At 47.1% G+C, this 21248-nt stretch overlaps 1 protein-coding gene across 10 annotated transcripts in view; it reads right to left on the bottom strand.

Annotated features, from left to right (window-relative positions):
* Nucleotides 1-6855: 6855 nt before the first annotated feature.
* Nucleotides 6856-21248, bottom strand: part of ZNF746 (zinc finger protein 746) — a 38999-nt gene continuing 24606 nt past the window's right edge. For 5 of the 10 annotated variants that reach the window (XM_081147212.1, XM_081147211.1, XM_081147203.1 and 2 more), the window contains 3 exons: nt 13015-13206; nt 12383-12529; nt 6856-11201 (listed from right to left, as the gene is read on the bottom strand). In XM_081147212.1, coding sequence (XP_081003338.1) covers nt 10162-11201; nt 12383-12529; nt 13015-13206 — 1379 coding nt within the window. In that variant the 3' untranslated portion in view covers nt 6856-10161. The remainder of the gene's footprint in view (nt 11202-12382; nt 12530-13014; nt 13207-21248) is intronic. The other 5 variants (XM_081147207.1, XM_081147208.1, XM_081147209.1 and 2 more) reach the window with 3 other exon arrangements.

Below are 21248 nucleotides of genomic sequence, written 5' to 3'. Positions count from 1 at the left end.
GAGAGGCACCGCCACCCCCCCACCCCCCAAAACCATGGTGGAGCTGGGGGGTTGGCGACTCCTTGCCCTGGACAGGGTCACGCACATAATTGTGGAATACCTACCTACAAGGTGGCAAGAACTGGAAATGAAAATATATATTAAAAAAAGAAAGTATAGGTAGGCCTCCTGGTTACAAGGGATGAAAATCCAACTGGAGCTAACTTAAAGGGAATGGGGTGGGGTGGGGGGGAGTAGAATATATTTGTTCCCCTAAGGGGACCCCCAGGGAGGCCAGGGCTGGAGCTGCACGAAAGGCAACAGGAGCAGGGCTCCCAGTGCTGTTGGCTCAGATCTCTTTAAACACGGAAAGTTAATGGATAGAGAGAAGGCCTCGGCCATCCAGCCCTTTCCTTCCCTTCCCAGAGGTGGGACATCCCACTTGTCTCGCTGCTTTCCCTTTTCCTATCAGTAAACAGTGCATCCCACCGATTTGGGTATTTTACAAGTTTCTGTGAGCGATGCAATTCATTCAGTCCATATCCTGTTGGAATTTGCTTTTTTTTTTTTTTTTTTTTTGGCTTCCTTCGTCATTATGTTTTTGAGACACAAGTCACGTTGCCCCAAGCCTATCTGGTCCATTCATTTTAACCACCCCATAGTATTTCATTGAATACGTCAACTCCGGTTTACTTTCCATGCCCTCCAGGGGAATGGAAACAGACCTGCTGCGGGGAACATCTGGGGAACATCTGCCTGCATGTCTCACCCTCCACCTCGAGAGAGTCGCCCTGGGAGAGACTTCATGACATGGCACCCTGGCTGACGGGTGTCTCCACCTTCCCCAGGCCCGCCAGGCTGCTCACCAGCCAGATGGTCCCTGGTCACACTCCCACCAGCAGCGTGCGGGGCCCTGTTTTCGAATCTTTGTCAACATTCGCTGAGCATGGACTCAGAAGCACGCTGACTGTGAAACGGTAGCTCATAACTTTCTTCAGTATCTATATTTTAATTTCCCTGGTCATTAAGGAAGTTGAACATCTTTCCATATTTGCTAGGCATTCGGTGTCTTCCCCTGTGAATTTCCTCTTCATGTCCTTTGCCGGTATTTCCGTGTGAAGTCTTTCTTACTGGTTTACAGGTGTGTTTTTTTAAAAAAAACATTCTGGATATTAATCCTACCAAACCCTTAATGTAATCACCGATATGATTGCATTTAACTTCACCTACCATCTTACTAGTAATTTTCCATTTGTGTTCCAGGTGTTTGATGATTCCTCTCCCCTTTTTTTGTCTGCTTTTAAATTATTTTTTAAAGTAATTCAATTCACCATTCACTTATTAGTGATATCTCACTCGTCATTGTTTTTTGAATCCTCACCTGAGGATATTGTTTCCATTGTTTTTTCAGAGAGAGAGAAAAGGAGAGGGAGAGAGAGATTGATGTGAGAGAGACACGTCGATCGGTTGCCTCCCGCACGCACCCCGAATGGGTCCGGGGATCGAGGCTGCAGCTGGAGTGCGTGCCCTCGACCAGAATCGAACCAGAGACCCTTTAGCTGGCCGGCCGATGCTCTAACCACTGAGCAAACCGGCTAGGGCAGTTATATCTTATTTTTAATGGTTGCCCTAAGTTTTACAATATACATCTTTAATTTTTCACAGCCTACTTCACGCAAACTCTACCGCTTTACCTGCAGTGCAGTAACCTTGCAACAGGTTACCCACCACCCTTGTGCGGGTGTTAGCTTACATCTGATGTTTCTAAGTGTTACAATCTGCATAATGCGCTGTTGATTGTACACATGACAGAAATCTTCTCCCAATCTGTCTCTTCTCAACATTTTTCATGGTAGGTGCTGCACCAACATTTATATTTAAATAGAATCAAATCTAGTACTTTTCTTTTTTAGGGCTTCTGTTTTTTCTCTCTTTGTTTTCTTCCCTCCCCCAATGCCTTAAGGATAATCCTCAACATTTTAGTCTAAAACCTGTACAGTTTAGCTTTTCCAGGTAGTTCTTTAATAAAGAATTTATTTTTTTGGCTTCTGTTTTTTCTCTCTTTGTTTTCTTCCCTCCCCCAATGCCTTAAGGATAGTCCTCAACATTTTAGTCTAAAACCTGTACAGTTTAGCTTTTCCAGGTAGTTCTTTAATAAAGAATTTATTTTTTTTGGCTTTTTAAATTTTTTATTTAAATGTTTTTATTGATTTTTAGAGAGAGAGGAAAGGAGAGGGAGAGAGAGAGAGAAACATCAATGGAAAACAACAAAGCTCAACTGCCTCTTGCATGCCCCCTGCTGGGGTTCGAGCTCAAAACCTGGGCATGTGCCCTGACCTGGAATGGAACCAGTGACCTCTTGGTTCATGGGTCGACGCTCAACCACTGAGCCACACCAGCTGGGCCGATTTTTTTTTTTGCTTTTAGTAAATTGCATCTTTACTGAGATGTGATTCACCTAGCATAAGCCATCCATTTGAAGTGTACAATTCAGTGGTTTTAGTATGTTCAGAGTTGTGCAACCATCACCGTGACCTAATGTTTCTCACTAAAACGTGAAAGCATAGAGCTGGGTTTATCAGTTTTATAATCGGACCATTTGTCATTTGACTGGAGAGCTTATTTTCTTCCCATTTATGGTGAATATAGATATATTTGGATTTTTTGTATCTTATTTTGTGACCTTTATTTACCATAACTTTTCTTTGCTTCTTTCCCCCTTTCCTACCTTTTATTAGATTAACCAAGTTTTCTTTATTCACCTTTTCTCCCTCTACTGGGAGCCATTCTGCTTCTGTTCCTTTAGCGGCTGCGATGAACATTTTAAACATGTATGTTTGAGTTACAAAGTTTAAGTGGAATTGATTATCTCTGCCCATCCCTTGAAATCACAAGGACCATAGATGCTTTCATGGACACCATGCTCCATCCTTCTTACATGCTGTCATTGTCTAGTATTTTAGTTCCACTTTGTTGCGTCCCCCGAATTTGTCTTTATTGTTGTCTTATAAAGTCAACACATGTTAAAGACTTACCTATGTTCACTACATTTTTTTGCTGACTGTTCTCCTTATGCCCTTCTTTTTTCTTCCCAAAGGATAGTCCTCAGTAGTTTTTCAGTGAATGGTATGTTCTCAGTTTTTATTTTCTGAAAATGTCTTTATTTGGTTTTGTTCATGTATGATAATTGATCAGGGTATAAAATTGAGGTTGAGTTGTTTTCCCTCATCACTTTTTAGGTGTTAGTCCACTGTCTTTTGACTTCTATTTCTATCATGGAAGTCTACTGTCAATAATAGCTTTCCCTTTTTTTTTTTTTAACAGGTTTTTTGTTTAAGTCCTCACCTAAGGACACTGTCATTTTTTTTTTTTTTTTTTAGAGAGGGAGGAAGGGAGAGAGAGAGGGGAAAAAAACCATCAATGTGAGAAAGAAACATTAATCAGCCACCTCCCTCATGCACCCTGACCAGGAATCAAACCATCACCCTCTGGTACACAGGGTGACGCTCCAACCAACTGAGCCACCCATCCAGGGCTAGTCTCTTTTTCTTTGATGTCAATCTTTTTCTCCTGAATTTGAGGCTTTTGTCTTTTATCAATTCTTGAAGATTGTCAGCTATTCTTCTTTTTCTTTTTAAAAAAGTTTTATTTAGATATAATTCACACACATACAATTCACTCATTTAAAATATACAATTCAGTGGTCTTTATTATATTCACTGACATGCGCAATCATCGGCACCGTCCATTTTAGAACTTTTAATACTTCAAAAAGAAACCCTGGGTGCTTTAGTTATCACCCCTCCTTTTACCCTCCTTAACCCCTAGCCGTACGCAACCACTAATATACTTTATGTTTCTATCAATTTCCTGATTTGTGGACATTTGTAGGAATGGAATCATATATCATATGGTCTTTTGTGACTCGCTTCTTTGACTTAGCATAATAGTTTTTAGAGTCATCCATGTCATAGCATGAATTAGTACCTCAGTCTTTTTTTATGGTGATATAATATTCCACCATATGGCTATACCACATTCTGTTTACCCATTCGTTAGTTGATGGACTTGTGAGTTGTCTCCACCTTTTGGCTATTGTGAATAGCACTGGTACCAATAGTCATGTACTTGTATTTATTTGCATACCTGCTTTCAATTCTTTTAGAGTGAAATTGCTGGATTGTATGGCCACTCTATGTTTAATCATTAGAGGAACCACCAGACTGTTTCCTAAATTTTTCATTTACATCAGCAGTGTAGATGAGTAAACCTGATTAGATGTATGGTAGGCGTTTCTCTTTTTTTAAAAAAAAAAATCTTTATTGATTTCAGAGAGAGGAAGGGAGGGAGAGAAAGAGAAACATCAGTGATGAGAGAAGAGCCATTGATTAACTGCCTTGAGCTCACAATCCAGGCTTATTGCCCTGACCGGGAATTGAACCTCGATCTCCAGGATCATAGGTGGATGCTCAACCACTGAGCCACGCCAGCCGGGCTGTGGTGGGGGTTTCTAATCTATGCTCTTAACGTACCATGTTTCCATCCATCATTTTTCTCTCTGTGTCCTTCATTCTGTGTACTTTCCTCATCTCCCGTTCATTTAACTAATTCCTTTTAGCAGTGTCTAGGTCTGATGTTTAACCAGCCCATTGAGTTTTTAAAAATTTCAGTGACTGCCCGTCTGGCATGGCTCAGTGGTTGAGCATCAACCCATGAACCAAGAGGTCCCCGGTTTGATTCCCGGTCGGAGCACATGCCCAGGTTGCAGGCTGGATCCCCAGTGGGGGGCGTGCAGGAGGCAGCCGATCGATGACTATCTTTCATCGATGTTTCTCTCTCTCCCTCTCCCTTCCTCTCTCTCTAGAATCAATAAAAGTAAATAATAATAATAAAAATTTCAGTGACTATATGTTTTATTTTTAGAATTTTTTTTTCAAATATTTTTAATAGTATCTTGATTTTTCTTAAGGTTTGGTTGTTTCTATTTACCGTGCCTTTCCATCCACTTTCTGCCCCGTTGGTTTCGTACCTTATGAAACTACTCACGCTTATGTTCTATTTTGGATGGTATTTACATGAATTGAGCTGCTTGGATCCTTGATCCTAGTTTGCTGTATTTTCACTAATGGTGGACTGTTTCCTTGTGGCTTTAGCAGTTTCTGAGTGTGAGCTTACACTGAGCCGGGCTTGTGACGTCTGGACTGTGGGACAGCTCCTCCTGCTTCTGAGCTCCCTTCAGCCAGAAACCTCAAGTGCTAGCATTGGCCCAACTCCAGTTCCTGTGTCAATTTATCAGTCCTGTGGGATGTAAATTTGAATCCCAGCCTTCATGAGGTAATAGCTGTGGTTTTGGATTTTCAAGAAAGATATTGCCCCATCCACTACCGTTACCCGGAGCCCAGCCGTCGTGGAGTTACACCACTCGGATCTCTATTCAAGAACTTACCATTCAGTAGCAAGGAGTGAGTCAACTGATTGCCTCATTATTAACTCCTTCAGGGAATGCCTTGGCTTTTTATTTTTTTTATTTTTATTTTTATTTTTAAATATATCTTTATTGATTTCAGAGAGAGGAAAGGAGAGGGAGAGAGATAGAAACATCAATGATGAGAGAGTCACTGATCGAGCCCGCAACCCGGGCATGTGCCCTGACCGGGAATCGAACCCCGAGCGCCTGGATCCCAGGTCGACGTTCAACCGCTGAGCCATGCCTGGCTGGGCGGCTTTTTATTTTTAATTAAAAAAAATTACTATTTTTTTAATCTTCACTCAAGGATATTTTTTCCATTGCTTTTCAGAGAGTGTAAAAGGGAAACAGAGAGAGAAACATCAATGTGAGACACATCGATTGGTTGCTCTTCCACATGGGCCAGGCATTGAGCCTGCAACCAAGGTATGTGCCCTGACCAGGAATCGAACCGCGATCTCTTGGATCCTAGGTTGATGCTCAACTGCTGAGCGACGTCCGGCCAGGCTGTTTTTGATTTTGAGAGAGAGGAAGAGGGAGAAACATCGATGTGAGAAACATCGATCAGCTGCCTCCCAAATGTACCACGACCAGGGATCAAACCCACAACCTGGGTACGTGCCCTGACCGGGATGTGAACCGGCATCCTTTTGGTGCACGGAACAACGTCCAACTGAGCCACACTGGCCAGGGAAATGCCTTAGCTTTTTAAGCTAAGGCCACAGTTTTCTTGGGCAGCCTGAGCCCTGTGAGTGGGTGGGGCCCTAGGGCCTGGTCATTTCTGCCCAGCATGACTCCTCTAACAGGCAGTATTTGCTCTAGAACCCTGTGTTCAGTTGGCTAAAACGTCGTCAGAGCTGCTCATGTCCCTGCTGTCTGAACCTGCTTCCTCTCCTTTCCTTTCACAGATGTCCGATCTACATCCTGGTCTGAGACGTCGCCTGCAAAACCCTGCTCCCTCCTTTTACCTTTCGTAGGTGTCATTCCCCAGTAAACCTGTTGCTGTCAGCATCCACTTCCTGAGGATACATCTTTTGGTGTTGGGATGCATATTTACTGAACTGTGTACTTCCTGAAGACGAAGCCCTCAAGGGACTTTATCTGGAGGCGTCAGTTCCAACCTCGTACCTTCATGGGCCCAAGGCCTACGTGCCCTTCTCCTTACCCCACGCCAGGTAGGTGCGGCATCTCCTCAAACCCTTATGGTGGGTGCTCAGTTTTGTCTTCATTTCTGGCACACGATTTCCCTACATTCCTATCTTAGCTCTGTATCTAATATTGTTATATCCCACTTGGAATTTCCAAATGTTTGTATCAGGAGTGTGTTCAGGGGGTTCAGTCCACAACATGTACATTTTTAACTTTCTGATCAAAAAAAATTTTAAAGACAAATTATTTGACTGCGTATATTTAATGTCTAAATTGTGCTTTTAATATTTTTAAATAATCATATATAGGTTGTACAATACTCAGGAGTTTGATGATTACGCCAAGTCAGGAACTCAGTTTTATAGCTGTCAGGGAAGAAAGCCTTCCTGTGGTGAGTCTACCGCCTCATTTTACACATACACCTTTATACACATTTCTAGGAACACATTATATACAAAGTCAGGGAGAGGCTAACACTCTGACAGGAGTCTGAGCAAGGGTCCACGGAGAAACATGGGGGGCATCAGTTCCACCTGCAGAGACTGGCCGTAGCTGGGTGACACTAAGCCACGACCTGAGGGGTAAGGTGGCTGGGGGCAAGGGGAGGAGAGACACTGTATACAGTGGGAACAGCATGTGCAGAGACATGGAACAGCACGTGCTCAGGGAAGGGCAGGCACTTCAGTGCACCTAAAGCAGGGGTGGGGATTGTCCGGCCCGAGGGCCATTTGGCCAGGCCCTGCCAAGGCAACTACAGGTGGGATTTGAATTTCAATAAATCTAGCTTTTTTCATAGCTAATTTTTAAGTTGGTAATTTTTTATGGCCTGAGAATGATGTTATAAATATCCAAATTGCCCTTGGCAGTAAAAAGATTCCCCACCCCTGACCTAGAGGGTGATGCAAGAGTCACAGGAGATGAGAGCAAGGAAAGAGTCCTACCTCACCAGGGCCAGATTGCAAGGAGACATCCTCCCCTGGACTCTCCAGAGGAACGAGCCCGGCTGACACCTTGATTTTAGCTCCATGAAACTCATTTTGGCCTCTGATCTCCAGAACTGTAGGACAAGTCTGTGTTGGCTTAAGCCACAAAGTCTGTGGTCATTTGTCACAGCAGCAAGAGGACTAACTTAGGAAGGGACCACTGTGCTTTGGCCTGAACAGGATGCTTCAGAGCAGTGGGTTCAGAGCGAGGGTTCCCAGAAGTTTGGGAGCAGTGTTGGGTCCCCACCACTGGTGGTTTCCCTAAGTACTGATTGGGAACCCCCTTCGGGACGAATGAAACTGAACTCAACCCCCTCCCTCGTCTGAACCCTCTCCTCCCACGCTCTCGCTCTTGGCGAGTGCAGCCGAGCAGGGGCTTCCGAGTCATCCATTTAGTGAACCGCTAAACGGTTGAGGTTCTGGCATGAAAAGTTTCCTGCACGCAGAGCACATGGGAGAGAGGGAGTGAGGAGGCGTGAGGACTGGGAAGGGGGCGGCGAAGGAGATGAAAACATGCGATGACCGTTACCAACTGTTAACTCTGGTTGGTGGGAATAGGGGTGTCAGCCTGGGTCTGATGCCATGGGGAGGGCTTCACTCCAAGGCCAGGGACGCAACAACGCCAGGCATCGCCCGTCCCCTCCTCGCCTTGGCCCAGCCAGAGGAGATGGGAAAACATCCACATCAGCTTTGCTTTGATGTCCTGCAGTTTTTTCCTGACCTTCCTGTCCTCATGTACATTGTATCAAATTACATTTAAGATTAAATTACATAAGCCGTGAAGCAGCGGCGGGGTGCGTTTTGATTTCCCCTCCAAGTGTCAGTTTACCTCCAGAGTCAGACTTCTCTAGAATCTTCCATTCCTAGCTCTTAGGGGCTGTCACCTCCCTGGGTCCAAGGTGACCAGGTGCCAGGGGAGGATGCTGGGAGCTGAGCACACAGCCTCCGGGGGGCGGGGCGCGTGGTTAGAGGCACCAGCACCGGAGACGCAGGTCTAAGAACAGAACCCACCAAACTGCCTGGGTGCTGGTTAGGTTTTATTTTAACAGGGCATTTCCTCTTCATTTGTTTTTCAAAATATCAGTTATATCAATTAGAGGTGTAAACAGGTACAAAATATACAGTACATAGAAACAATCTTCTTAACTAGTCTACTGCCTAACAAAAGTACACAAGGGGGAGCTGAGTGGACAGCAGCCCTGGCCTTGCCTCTGCGGGGGTAACAAGTCACCCGTTTTGGATAAGGGATCCAGTGGCGGCTTCAACAAAACAGGAATGGTTACTGTGTGGCGGCGTCAGCACTGCGGTAGAATCAAGAAACCTGGGCCCATGTCCGATTGTAGCGTTAGATGTCAGCATCACCCATGCCCAGCATCTCGGACCTCGCTGGGAGCGCACACACCAGGGAGGCCCCGGCTCGGCTAAAGCCTGAGGCCTGACGATTTTGCTCATGCATGTGTGGGACAGATCTTCTGAGAGGGCAAAAACGAAAAGCGTTCCTCCCCCAAACCAAGGTTCTGGGAGGACAAGCCACGTCTAACCTGAGGCTTTCCCCCACCGGCCCCCACGGTGCAAGGCTGAGATGTATCCCCTTTGAGGATGTATCCCCTTGTTATCCTCTAACAAGAAAGGCTTGCCCTGCGTGTTTCACAAGGTCACGGTAACCATCGAATGAGATGTGATGCAAAAGCATTTTGACAACGAAAAAACACTACACATAGGACACAGAAGCATTTTGCTGGAGTGGAAAGCAGCTCCAGGTGGGCTCGGCAGGCCAGGCTTTGTTCCTCTCTCTGCTGGTCCCTCGATGGTGACGGCACCCACTACCCCTGCCTGGTCACCTCTGCAGCCCTAACCCTGTTTTCAGATAACCCTCCTTTCCAAGGCCCAGGAGTCACACTACAGGGGACACCATCAAGCTCCCTTCTGATAGGGGGAGCTGGTGGCCCGTAATAGGGAAACACATGTTCGGAGCCTTTTCAGGTGGAGGCAAGCTGGGAATGGAGCTCACTGCTCCCCAAGGAGTCCTTTTCCCTGCTGACACGAGGCTGGGGTTCCACAGCACCCAGCTGGCCTCAGTTCCCAGGAGGCTTGGCACCCCAGCTCCCCCAGGACTCTGTGCTAAGACCATCCCATGGGGGGGGGGAGGTGCCAATCCCTCCTCACTGTCCCCAGCCCCGTGGACCTTCCAGCACACACTGACCCTCAGACTTGGTAAGGACACAGCCCACATAAACACGCCCCGGAAACCAAAAGTATGCTACAGAGTTTAAACTGCTACTACGACTATTTTCCAGCGTCTCCAAGAATTAGAAAAAAGGTTTCGTAATTAAATTACTTAAAAGTCTATGGTGCTCAGTTGCACAATCAGAGTTCTACTTTGTTGAGGTGGGAGCCGAATCGTTTGAGCTTCTCTTCCAGTGATCAGTTCAGCAACTTGGGGGATGTGGTCCCCCCGCCTCCACTCCCGCCTCTGCACTGGCGGCCACCCTGACCTCTGGAATCGGGACCTTTTTTTTTTTTTACACTCGTGACCCCGCAAGGGTCAGAGGGCTGAGGCGACCCCGGCCACCCTGGGGTGCCTCACAGGTCCCCGCCATCGGTGGTTCCCAGGGCACTCAGGCCACAAGTCCAGTCGGTCACAAGGTCCGTGGAGGCCAAGGGTCCTTTGGGGGCAGGGCTCTTGAAGGGGTCCGGGGGGCCGGCCGGGAGGGGCGGCAGCGGCTGGCCCCGCGCCGGGCCCTTGGCCCCCGCCGTGTGGTTGCGCTGGTGCTTGCGCAGGTGGTCCTTGCGGATGAAGCTCTTGCCGCAGACGGTGCAGCTGAAGGGCCGCACGCCCGTGTGCGTTCGGTAGTGGTCGATGAGCTTGGAGCGCTCGGTGAAGCGCTTCTCGCACTCGGTGCACGGGAAGGGCCGCTCGCCCGTGTGCAGCATGCGGTGCCGGATGAGGTGGGCCGGCCGCGTGAAGCAGCGCCCGCACTCCCCGCACCGCAGGGCGCTGCCGTCGCGCGCGGGCCCCGCCGCCCCCGCCCCATCGCAGCTGCGCTGGTGCGCGCTCAGGCTCACCTGCAGCTGGAAGCTCTTCCCGCACGTGGCGCAGGTGAAGGGCCGGCCCGCGGACGCCGCCGGGTGCTTCTTCAGGCCTGGCTTGTGGCCACAGCCCTTGGTCCGGCCGGGGTATTTACAGGGGTCACTGAAGGGCCTCGGGGCCTGGCCCGGGTCCAGCACGGCCTCTCCGTTGTCAGGGGTGGTATAGGGCAGCCCCTCCGGCCCAGTCCTCGGGTTCAGACCCACAGGTGGTTTACACCTGAAATTCCAGCCCCACCGGACCCCCCCAAGGAGCCAGTCCCCTGGCGGGGTCTCGTCCTGGGCCACGGCGGGGCTGGGCTCCCCCATGTCCCGCTCGGGCCGGGCGGGCTCTCTGAGCCCCAGCACAGGGTCCTGGCCGGGGAAGGCGCCCCCCTGGCTCTCCCAGGCGCCTTCCTGGACGGGACTGGGGAAGAACCTTGTGGCTTGGCCCGGTCCAAACAGGGTCCCGTGGGCCTCTAGGTCAGTAGGGTGCACTGGGGTGGCCACCACCTCCTCTTCCTGGACTTCGGTTTTTATCACAATTTTTACATCTGCTGAGAAAGACAAGAAAGACCAGTTATCATTCTGTCCCCTGGCCCGCTGAGCGATTAGCGGGTCCTTTCATCAGGAGATTCAGCAGCTCCTCCGCCCCTCTACCAGCAGCTGAGCCCCGGCTGCCAAGCCGCAGGATCCAGCACATCACAGCGCCCCCAGGTGGCCGGGAGGCTGCTTCAACCCCTTCCTGAGGACACCCCTGTTCTAGAACCTTCACGGAAAGTAAAGCAACCATCCCATCTGCTCACTGGGTTCCATTTCTACTTCGGCTGCTAAGGCTACTCAAGAATTTATCTTGAGGAAAGAACTCTGACCACTGGTGGCAATGTTTACGAGGGGCAAAGGCACCGGGCTGGGACTCAGGAGGATCTCACGTGGCACTGGGGCTTCCCTGGATGCAGGATAATTTTTTTTTTTAATCCTTAATGTTTTTATTGATTTAGAGAGAGGAAGGGAGGGGGAGAGAGAGAGAGAGAAACACTGATGGGTTGCCCTCCATACACGCCCCAACCAGGGATTGAACCTGCAACCTAGGTATGTGCCCTGACGGGGATTTGAACCTGCAACCCTCTTGCTTTTTTTTGGTGTACAGGATGGTGCTCCAACCAAGCCACCCAGCCAGGGCTGCAGGATAAACCAACAGCACATCTGTGAACACCCCGGTCACAGGGCTGTATAAGGGTTACACCAGGTAACACGTCTGAAGGCACCTCGCATGCTATTCAGCAAGCAGCAAGCATCGCATAAATGTGGCCAGCTGGCTAATCATACAAATATTAGTAAAACAGTAAGGATGTGATTTTATGTAAATGTACTTGAATTTCATTTCCTGAAGTTTTATATCAGGGATCTAGGTTTTTAGCACATTTTTGGAGTGCTAAAATAGAAAGTAACAGATAATGGGCCTTCAAAATAAAAGTGAATAGAAAAATAATACATAAATTTGGAAGTTTTCTTCCCAATTCTGGCGTTTGGACACCTGTCTTTGGTCGTACTGATACCTAAGAAGTGCTCTGGCTTAGTTTTTTTTCCCCATGCCAGAGAGGAGCCAGGTCCCGAGTCTGGGCAGGAGGTGCACCCTCTCAAGGGATCAGCCTATGAGCACATAAGAGCGAAGCCCGGCTGAGGCAGCCTCCAGAGCAGATGCGAGCCTTTTCCGCCCATCCTTTGCCACCTGTACCTTCCGTGGAAGCTGCTGTGTTGAGCTTCAGGGTCCCGTCTGAGCATGCGGAGGAGGGGTGGTGAGGAGGGAGATCCGCCTGCCAGGAAGTCGGTGGGATAGTGGTTGAGAAGCTGGAGTGGACGCCTGCAATGAAGAGACCAGAGCCTGTGGGTTAGAGAACAGAAGTGGCAGAAAAACCTCAGGGGACAGGAGGAGCAGGCAGATCCCAAGACCCCATCCTGGGCTTTCTGCACAAACGTAACGACCCCACTGCTCTTGCACCCAGGTTTCTTTTGCTCCCCTCTTGGAGGCATCAGGAGGCTCAGGCGTGAATGACTTATTTCATGCAGCCCCTCATTAATATAAGGCAACTGGTGAGTTAAATGCCCAATGCTGGGGGCAAGAAAAGTGTGGCTGATGAAGGTGAGGCAGAGAAATACCAGGACCAGAGCATCAGTAAATCCAGGGGGGCCCAGGGTGTCCTTCGGTGCAGGCCCTCTCTTCAGGTGGGGAACATTTTAAGCAAGTCAGGCCAGAGGTTTGAGAGCGCATAGCTCCCACAATTCGACTTCCAGGAGCTCCTTCCCCCAGGGCCTGCCCTGGCCTCTGCCTCTCATTCCTGGAGTCTGTTCCCAGTCTGAGCTACTCACCAGAAGCAGCATCTGTAGAGACGTCTCCTGCTCCAGAGTCCAGCTGGCTGAGGCCCCACGGCTCCTCCCCGATATCTGGCTGTCCAGCTGCCCACGCTTCTACCCCTAGAGCTTGCTGTTCCTGGAGCTGGAGCTCACCCTCCTGCTTGATCTGCATTAAGAGGTCAGGGGCAGGAACCGGGGCTCCGGAGCCTAAGAAAGGGAGAGCGTGTAAGCACAGCGTCAGGGACCGCCGCCCCATGGTGGGGACACAGCTGGCCAAGGAAATGGACCGCACAGAGGTCACACAGCAAGAGAGCCTGGTAGTAAGGGAAGTAAGGGCAAACCGGGCCTCAGGGACTCCTGGGCAAAGCATGGCATTGAGCACATGGGGAGGGGAAAGAGTGAGGGACACACCAGCGCATTCTCAGGGCTAGACCACTGGTGCACGGGGAAGACAGCTGCTCCAGGGAGATTCTGCTCTCACTTTAAACACACACACGTATTTAAGTGAGCACAAAAGAAAGATTCTAGGTATGAGAATCAAAGAGCAAACACAAAGTCAAATTAAGAGTTCAAGTGGGAGCCAGGAAATTGTTGGGACAGGATGCAGACCTTAGGGGCTGGGGCTTTGATATCTATGTGAGGCAAGAGCGGACCTGAGCTGCCTGATGAAGCCAGGAGCCCCAAGGCTCTGTCCCAGCTGTGAGATGGGGACCAGGAAAAATCTACCTGAGGGGCCATAAGGAAGCTGCCTTCTTGTCCAGGGCCATGGGTGGGAAAGCCACCCATAAGAAAACCAAATCCCATGCCCACACTGAATTCATACTGCCCACACGGTGCAAGAGACCCTAACCTGAGAAACTCACGGAAAGACTGACTGAGAACCACGGCAACCTGGGAGGCCCAGCACAGGCAAATGCAAACTTGCCCCACAGGAGCCCTTACTAAAAAACTAAACTTACAAATCAGAATTAATATGAAAGATACTGTAAGTATGTCTAAAACAGTCAAATAAAGGGAAGAACAGAATTTCTAAGGCAAGAGCAGGAAATTATTTTTTAAAAGGCAGATCTTAAAAAGAACTAAATATACTTGTCATTCTATGAATGACAAAATAAATGAAAAACTCAATGGATGGCTTAACAATAGAACTAACACAGCTAGAGAGAAGATTGGTGACTTGGAAAATGGATCTGGGGGAATAGTCCACAGCACAGCACTGGGAGATAAAAAATGAAAAAATGAAAAAAATGAAAGGGAAGTAAGAGACATGGAGGACAGAGTGCAAAGTTCCCACACATGCTGGTAGAAATCCGAGAAGGAAAGAACAGAGAAGTGAGCAAAGAGGGGAGGGATACATATGTAAGAAATAATGGCTGAGAATGTTCCCAAATTGAAGGCATTATCCCCACAATTTGAAGGAACACGCAAATTCCTAAGTAGGAAATAAGAAAATACAAACCTCGACAATGTTCTATAAAATGGAATAACAGCAAAGACAAAATATTAAAAGGTACCAAAGAGAAAAGAACAATATTTGGACTGAAAGGAGATTTCCATTGGCAAACAGGGCATCAGAAGATGATGAAAATCTTCGAAACGCTGAGGGAAAATATCTGTCAACTCATTTTATGAGGCCAGTATCACTGTGCTTGCACAAACTTGAGAACAGTATATAATAAAATTTGTAAGAGCCCTGGCTGGGTGGCTCAGTCGGTTGGAGCATCGTCCTATACAACAAAAGGTTTTGGGTTCAATTCCCAGTCAGGGCACAAACCTAGGTTTTGGGTTCGATCCCTGGTATGAGCACATATGGGAGGCGACCGATCAGTGTTTGTCTCTCACATTGATATACGTTTCTTTCCCTCTCCCCCTCTCCCTCTCTCCCTGTCTCTCCCTCTAAAAATCAATAAAAACATATCCTTGAGTGAGGATTAAAAAAAAAAATTATAAGATAATCTCCTTTATAAATGGATATGCCAAGATTCTAAGTGAAAGAATTACAAACCAAACCCAGTATTATATTTTCAACAAAGAGAGAGATGATCCCGGCCAGTGTGGCTCAGCAGCTGAGCATCGACCTATTGCCCAGGAGATCTTGGTTCGATTCCCAGTCAGGGCACATGCCCGGGTTGTGGGCTTGATCCCTGGTGGGGAGCATGCAGGAGGCAGCCGATCAATGACTCTCTCATCATTGATGTTTCTATCTCTCTCACTCCCTCTCCCTTCTTCTCTATGAAATCAATACAGATATTTTTTAAAAAAATTAATAACAAAATTTAATCATCTCAACAGATGGAGAAGTGGCACTGAACGCTTCCATTTCTGGTATACAGCCAGGTGTACAGAGAAGTCCCTCCCAGTAAGGAGTATCTAGAAGTGCTGGGTAAACTATAAAAAATTCAAAAAAAAAAAAAAAAAAAAGCAAAGCATGATGACCTAGAAATAAAGTAAAGAAAATAAACAAGGTCAGGACCTCTGAGAAAGCCTAAATCACCCACGGTCAATTGTATGGCATCTCCCGACCCCCTACTGCCTGGGCTTTAACGGATGCTGTGCATCTGGGGCAGAGGAGTGTAAAAAGCAGGGGCTCAGACAGGGTGGGCTGAAGACAGCCCCCATCACACACATAACCCTGGACACACACCAAAGGACAACATTCCCAGTGGAACAACTTAAAACAAAAGCGAAAACCTGCCCTGCAGAAGGAGCCTGCCTATTCTAACCTTGGCTATATGCTGTTTATGAGAGAGGGGATGCAAAAGCAGTGGAAAAAAATAAAGATATACTAAGCCAAAATAAACATTAAAAAAAAAAAGATGTAGTTATACCACAGCAGATGAAATAGACTTTAACAAGAAAAATGTTCATAGAAACAAAAAAGTATTGCACAATGTTAAATTGACCTAGAAGATAAAATAATCCTAAAATTTTAATCTAATAACATAGCTTCAAAATAATAAAGCAAAACTGATGGGACTCCAGAGAAATGAACACATCTACCTTCTTTGTGGGGAATTTCAAAAACACCTCTTTCTGTAATGATAAATCTTACTGACTAAAGGTTACAGGAAATTTGAACAACACTATTAACAAACCTGAGCAAATGGACATATGTAGAATCTGAAGGGAAGGAAAACATAAGCCACACAGAACATTGAGGAAAACAGAAAAGATTCGTATTTTATGCACCCATTTTCTAACTACAACACTATTAAATTAAAAATCAATAACAGGTATCTCCAAACTCCCCATACATATTAAAAAAAATTTTTTTAACTATGTATTTGCTTTCTAAATAATCCAAAGCTCTATGGACAAATCATAATAAAAATGAGAAGATATTTGAAACCCAATGCTAATGAAAATATTGTTTATCAAAATACGTGGGCTGCACCTACAATGGTACTTAGAGGAAATTTTATAGCCTCGTGTGTTTACATTAAAACAGAGGAGATAGGTTAAAAATCAGTGGCCGGGTAGCTCGGTTGGCTGGAGCATCTTCCTGTGCAGGTTCCATCCCCCATCAGGGTGTGAGCAGAGGTAACCAATCGATGTTTCTCTCGCATCCATGTTTCTCTCTCTCTCCCCCCGTTCCTCTCTCTCTGAGAATCAATAATAATAAATAAGTGGGTCAAACAGAAAATGCAAGTTAAAGAACGTATCACTGACAATAGTGACTAAAAAAACAACAAGCAGCCCTGGCTGTGTGGCTCAGTTGGCTGGGCGTAGTCCAGTGCATCAAAAGGTCTTGGGTTCGATTCCTGGTCAGGGCACATGCCTGGGTTTCAGGCTCAATCCCCAGGAGGGCACATACAGGAGGTAGCCCATCAATGTTTCACTTTCACATTGATGCCCCCCCCCATCCTCTCTCTCTAAAATCAGTAAAAACACATCCTCATGTGAGGATTAAAAGAAAGAAGAAAAAATTTTAAAAATCTTTTTAAAAAGTACAAGGCACCAAGAAGTATATCTAACAAAGGAATGTTCCAAGACCTTTTTTGGAGAAAATTGTAAAACTTCATCGAGGCATTACAGGTGAGTTAAATGGAGGGACTTATAATATTCACAGATAACAAGCCTCATTAGAGTAAAGGGGCCAATTCTACCCAAAACGATTCATAGAATGAAAGCGACGCCAACCACAATCCCACCTGGACTTTCACGGGACTTGATGAGGTAGTTTGAAAGTTTACCTGAAAGAGTGCAGAGGAAGGCTCGTGAGACGTGCTCGTGAGAAAGAACTGGGGTCCCAACCCCCCACTGCCACAGAAATCCATTCCAGATGGATTCAGAACTTGAACGTGGAAGGCAAAAGTTTTGGTAGAAAATATGAGATGGCGTATCACAACTTCAAGGTAGGGGAAAATTTCTTAATTTTTACGCCATAAGAAGGAAAGGCCATAAAGGTAAAAACTAGAAAATCCGAATATATTAAATTAAAAGCGTCTGTTCTTTAAAATATACCATAGATGAAGACATCAGCAATACACACACCCGACAAGAAGAGTAACATTCAGAACATGTAATTAAATCAGTAAGTACAGGGAAGACGACTGAAGAGAACATCGGACAAAAGACAAACGGGTATTTCACGGGAGAGGAAGGAGAAGTGGCCCGTGAACAGGGCGCAAGGTCCAATCTCATTGATCAGGAAAAATGCACGTTTTAAACGACAAGTTTTAACCAGCTGCGTTCCCACCAGATGGGCAGAAGTCGGAACGGAGGCGCTTCCAGGGCTGCGCTGACTGTCCCAGCACCTCGGAGGAGGCCCGGGCGCCGCCTGGGCGAGTCGAACATCACGCTTCCTGGGACCCAGCACTCCCGCTCCCGGGTCTACACCTAGGGAACCTTCTACACGGGGGCTTTCACTACAGCATTGTTCTTAAAAAGAAAAAGGTGAGAAACAGCAGGAACACGGGACAAATTCAGAAAACAGAGAATGGGGACGCGGCGAAAGTCACGGCCACGATCGAACGGCCGCTGTACGACATCAACGGGGTGACTCTCAGAGGCATAACGTCGAATGAAGAAAGCAAGTTAAGGAAGGATATGTACGGTCTGACCCCATTCAGATCCAGTTCAAAATCAGGAAAAACTAAGCGCTATTCAGGAACAGATGCACAGGACATAAAAGGTAAAGAAAGCGAGAGACTGAGCACGTGTGTTTCTGAATGTTCTGTGTATCTGGGGGCGGGGGGGCCGCTTGGGACCAGGGACAGTGGGGCCTCGGAAGGGTCTGGTCGTGATGTATTTCCTATGCTGGGGAGTTGCGAATGTGGGGCTTTGCTGTCTCTCTCTAAACTTTACCTGAATTTTTTTCTGTATGTAATTTTGTTCACGTTACATAAGATACACAGTAAATTATATTTTAGAAAACCAGTTGATCCAGTGTGACACTGTTCACAATAAAAACTTTACCTAGCAGTGGAAGGAAACTTGAGAATCCTCAAGTCTATGGCAAACATCATCTTTACTGCTGAAACTCTAGAAGCACCCACCTCTACTCAACGACGTCCCAGCCAGACTGCTATGCAAGAAAAATAGTGTCACCTGCGGAGGGTACCGCTGTCCACATAAAAAAATCTAAGAGAATCTAAATAGACAAGTCATTAGGCCTAGAAGGAGAGCTGAGCAAAATATTTCTTTTATTAAACAAAGTCAAGAGTATAGCTATTCACCTGTAACAACTATTTAAAACATGCAGTTGATTTAAAAACCCCATTCAGAATACTGCCTGGCCGGTGTGGCTCAGTTGGTTGGAGCATCATCAGTGCAATGCAGGGTCGTGGGTTCAATTCCCGGTCGGGGCACATGCCTGGGTTGTGCGTTTGCTCCTTGGTTGGGGCAAGTATGAGAGGCAGCCAGTCGATGTTCTTTCTCACATTGATGTTTCCCTCTCTCTCTCTCTCTCTCTCTCTCAGGTCAGTAGAACATATCCTCAGGTGACGATCAAAAAAAAAAAATCCCATTCAGAACACAAATTAACAACTACTCTGGGGAGAAAACGGTAAAACTTGTTCAAGCACACAGAAGCCTTCAGGAGACAAGGCTTCCCATGGAGAGAGGGGCTCAGTGTTGGAATGAGGGTAATTCTCTGGAAACGAAATTGTAAAGTGAAATACCTATAAAAATCCAAACAGGATTTTCTGAGACCTTGATGTAAAGATTGTCAAATTCACAGAGAACAAAGGCCCAAGAATGGCCATGAAAAGTTCTGAAGAGGGAGTAGGGAAGGCTTGGTCTCCTAGAATCAAGGCTTCCTAGGAAGCTCCAACAGCCCGTGTGGGTGCAGAGATGGGCAGAGACAAAGAAACAGAAGACAGAGCCCACGCCCTGCCAGTGTGGCTCAACGGTTAGGCGTCGACCCATGAACCTGGAGGTCACCGTTCAATAACCGGTCAGGGCACATGCCTGGCTTGCGGGCTTGATCTCCAACAGGGGCCGTGCAGGAGGCAGCTGATCAATGACTCCCTCTCATCAATGTTTCTATCTCTCTATACCTTTCCCTTCCTTGGTTTCTAAAATCAATTTTTAAAAAAAGACAGAGCCCAGAACCATGTGTGCCCATTGATTTCCTGGGTTGTGACGGAAATGCTGCTGTAAATCATTGCAGAAAACAGAATATTCAGCAAACTCTGTCGGAAAATCAGATGTCCATGCGTGGGGAAAAAATTTTTAATTCTCCCTTGCAATCTAAACAAATATTAATTCTAGATGGATTAAAGACTTAAATGCGAAAAGCAAAACTTTTTAAGTTTAATAAGAAAATACCGCAGGATGTCTTTCCGAGCTGGGGCGAGGTGGGGAAGGGTACCTTAAGACAAAAAAGCACCGATCATAAAGAAAATGACTGCCATGCTGACTCCGCCCCAAATTCAAACTTCTGTGTGAGAGCTACACAGTGAAACAACCATCTGCGTTGAGAAGAGAGGGTTCGCGTCTAGAACCTCTAGAAAGAAGTCCTGAATCGGTAAGAAAAAGGAAACAACTGTGGAAAAACAGAAAAAGACATTTCACTGGAGAAGAAACCAAATAAACCTATGAAAAGGACACTCAACTTCAAACGCAAATTGAAACAAGACACGATTTGAACTCCATCAAACGGGCAAAAAAATCTAATTCTGAAAAGTGGGCACAGATGTTAGGAAAACAGGTGCTTCCTAAGCGCTGGGCAGCAGCAGAGAGCCCCGTGGCCAGGCGGAGGTGCGGGCCAGGAGGGCCCGCGGCGCACGCAGGGCTCTGCCCCGGGCCTGGTCCCTGCGGAGCCGCCGGCGCGTGGACAGAGGCGCGTTCAAGATGCTCACCGCAGCACCGCGCGCGGGAGGACCAGAGGGAGCTCAGTGGAGGGATGGGTGATAAACGGTGATACAGTTGCTTCTGGAATATGAAGCATCCGTGAAAATGAATGAACTTCATCTACAGGCATCGAGACAGATAAATCTGAAACGCAGAATACTGAGTGATAAATACGACATTTATGCAATTTCTCAAAACACAGACAACCGCGTTATGCGTTATTTACGGCCACGTACGGACGCAAAGGAAGTTTTAAAATGTGGGTGGAAAGGATAAGAGCCAAGTTGAGGACGATGGTTACCCGAGGGACAAATGACACTGAGATCTAAGAGGGAATTTAAATTGTATCAGGAATGTTTTTCACACGCACACATATTTCGAATGACAAAACACAGCGTACGGTCAACAGATACTGACTGAATTCCTGCTCTGGGCCAGGCAGGATTCTAGATGCCCGGATGACTCTATGAGCAAAACAGGTAACAGTTCTTGCCTTCTTCAAATTTACACTCTAATAGGGGGGGAGGGGAGAGCAGACATACATAGGTCTGCAAATAAATGGGAAATATACATATTAATCCGCAGATATAAAATATGGTATCTGTCATGAAACAAAGCAGGAAAGGGGGGCTGGAACTCCCAGGCGGGGAGCAGGCTGCACCTTCAAATAGGGTGATCGGGGAAAGTCGCATTCAAGCAGAGGCCCGAAGGAGGTAAGTAATGGACCGAGCAAGAAAACATCTGAAGAGTGGTCCCGACAGAGGGCACAGCAGGTGCAAAGGCTTGGAGATGGGCGCCTGGAGCGCTGGGGGAACAGCAAGAGGACGGTTAGGCCAGAAAGAGCTACAGGACACAGCAAAGGAAAAGTGGCAAGTGAGGTGGGGGGAAACACCAGGGAGGCGGGGTGTCCCGTCAGGCAAAGTACATCTAGGGATCGCGTGGTCGACGGTGGC

Source organism: Miniopterus schreibersii (genome assembly GCF_964146895.1).
Source record: "Miniopterus schreibersii genome assembly, chromosome: 9".
NCBI lineage: Eukaryota > Metazoa > Chordata > Mammalia > Chiroptera > Miniopteridae > Miniopterus > Miniopterus schreibersii.
Note: the sequence above shows the minus strand (reverse complement) of the source record. Positions and strands in the feature narration are given on the sequence as shown.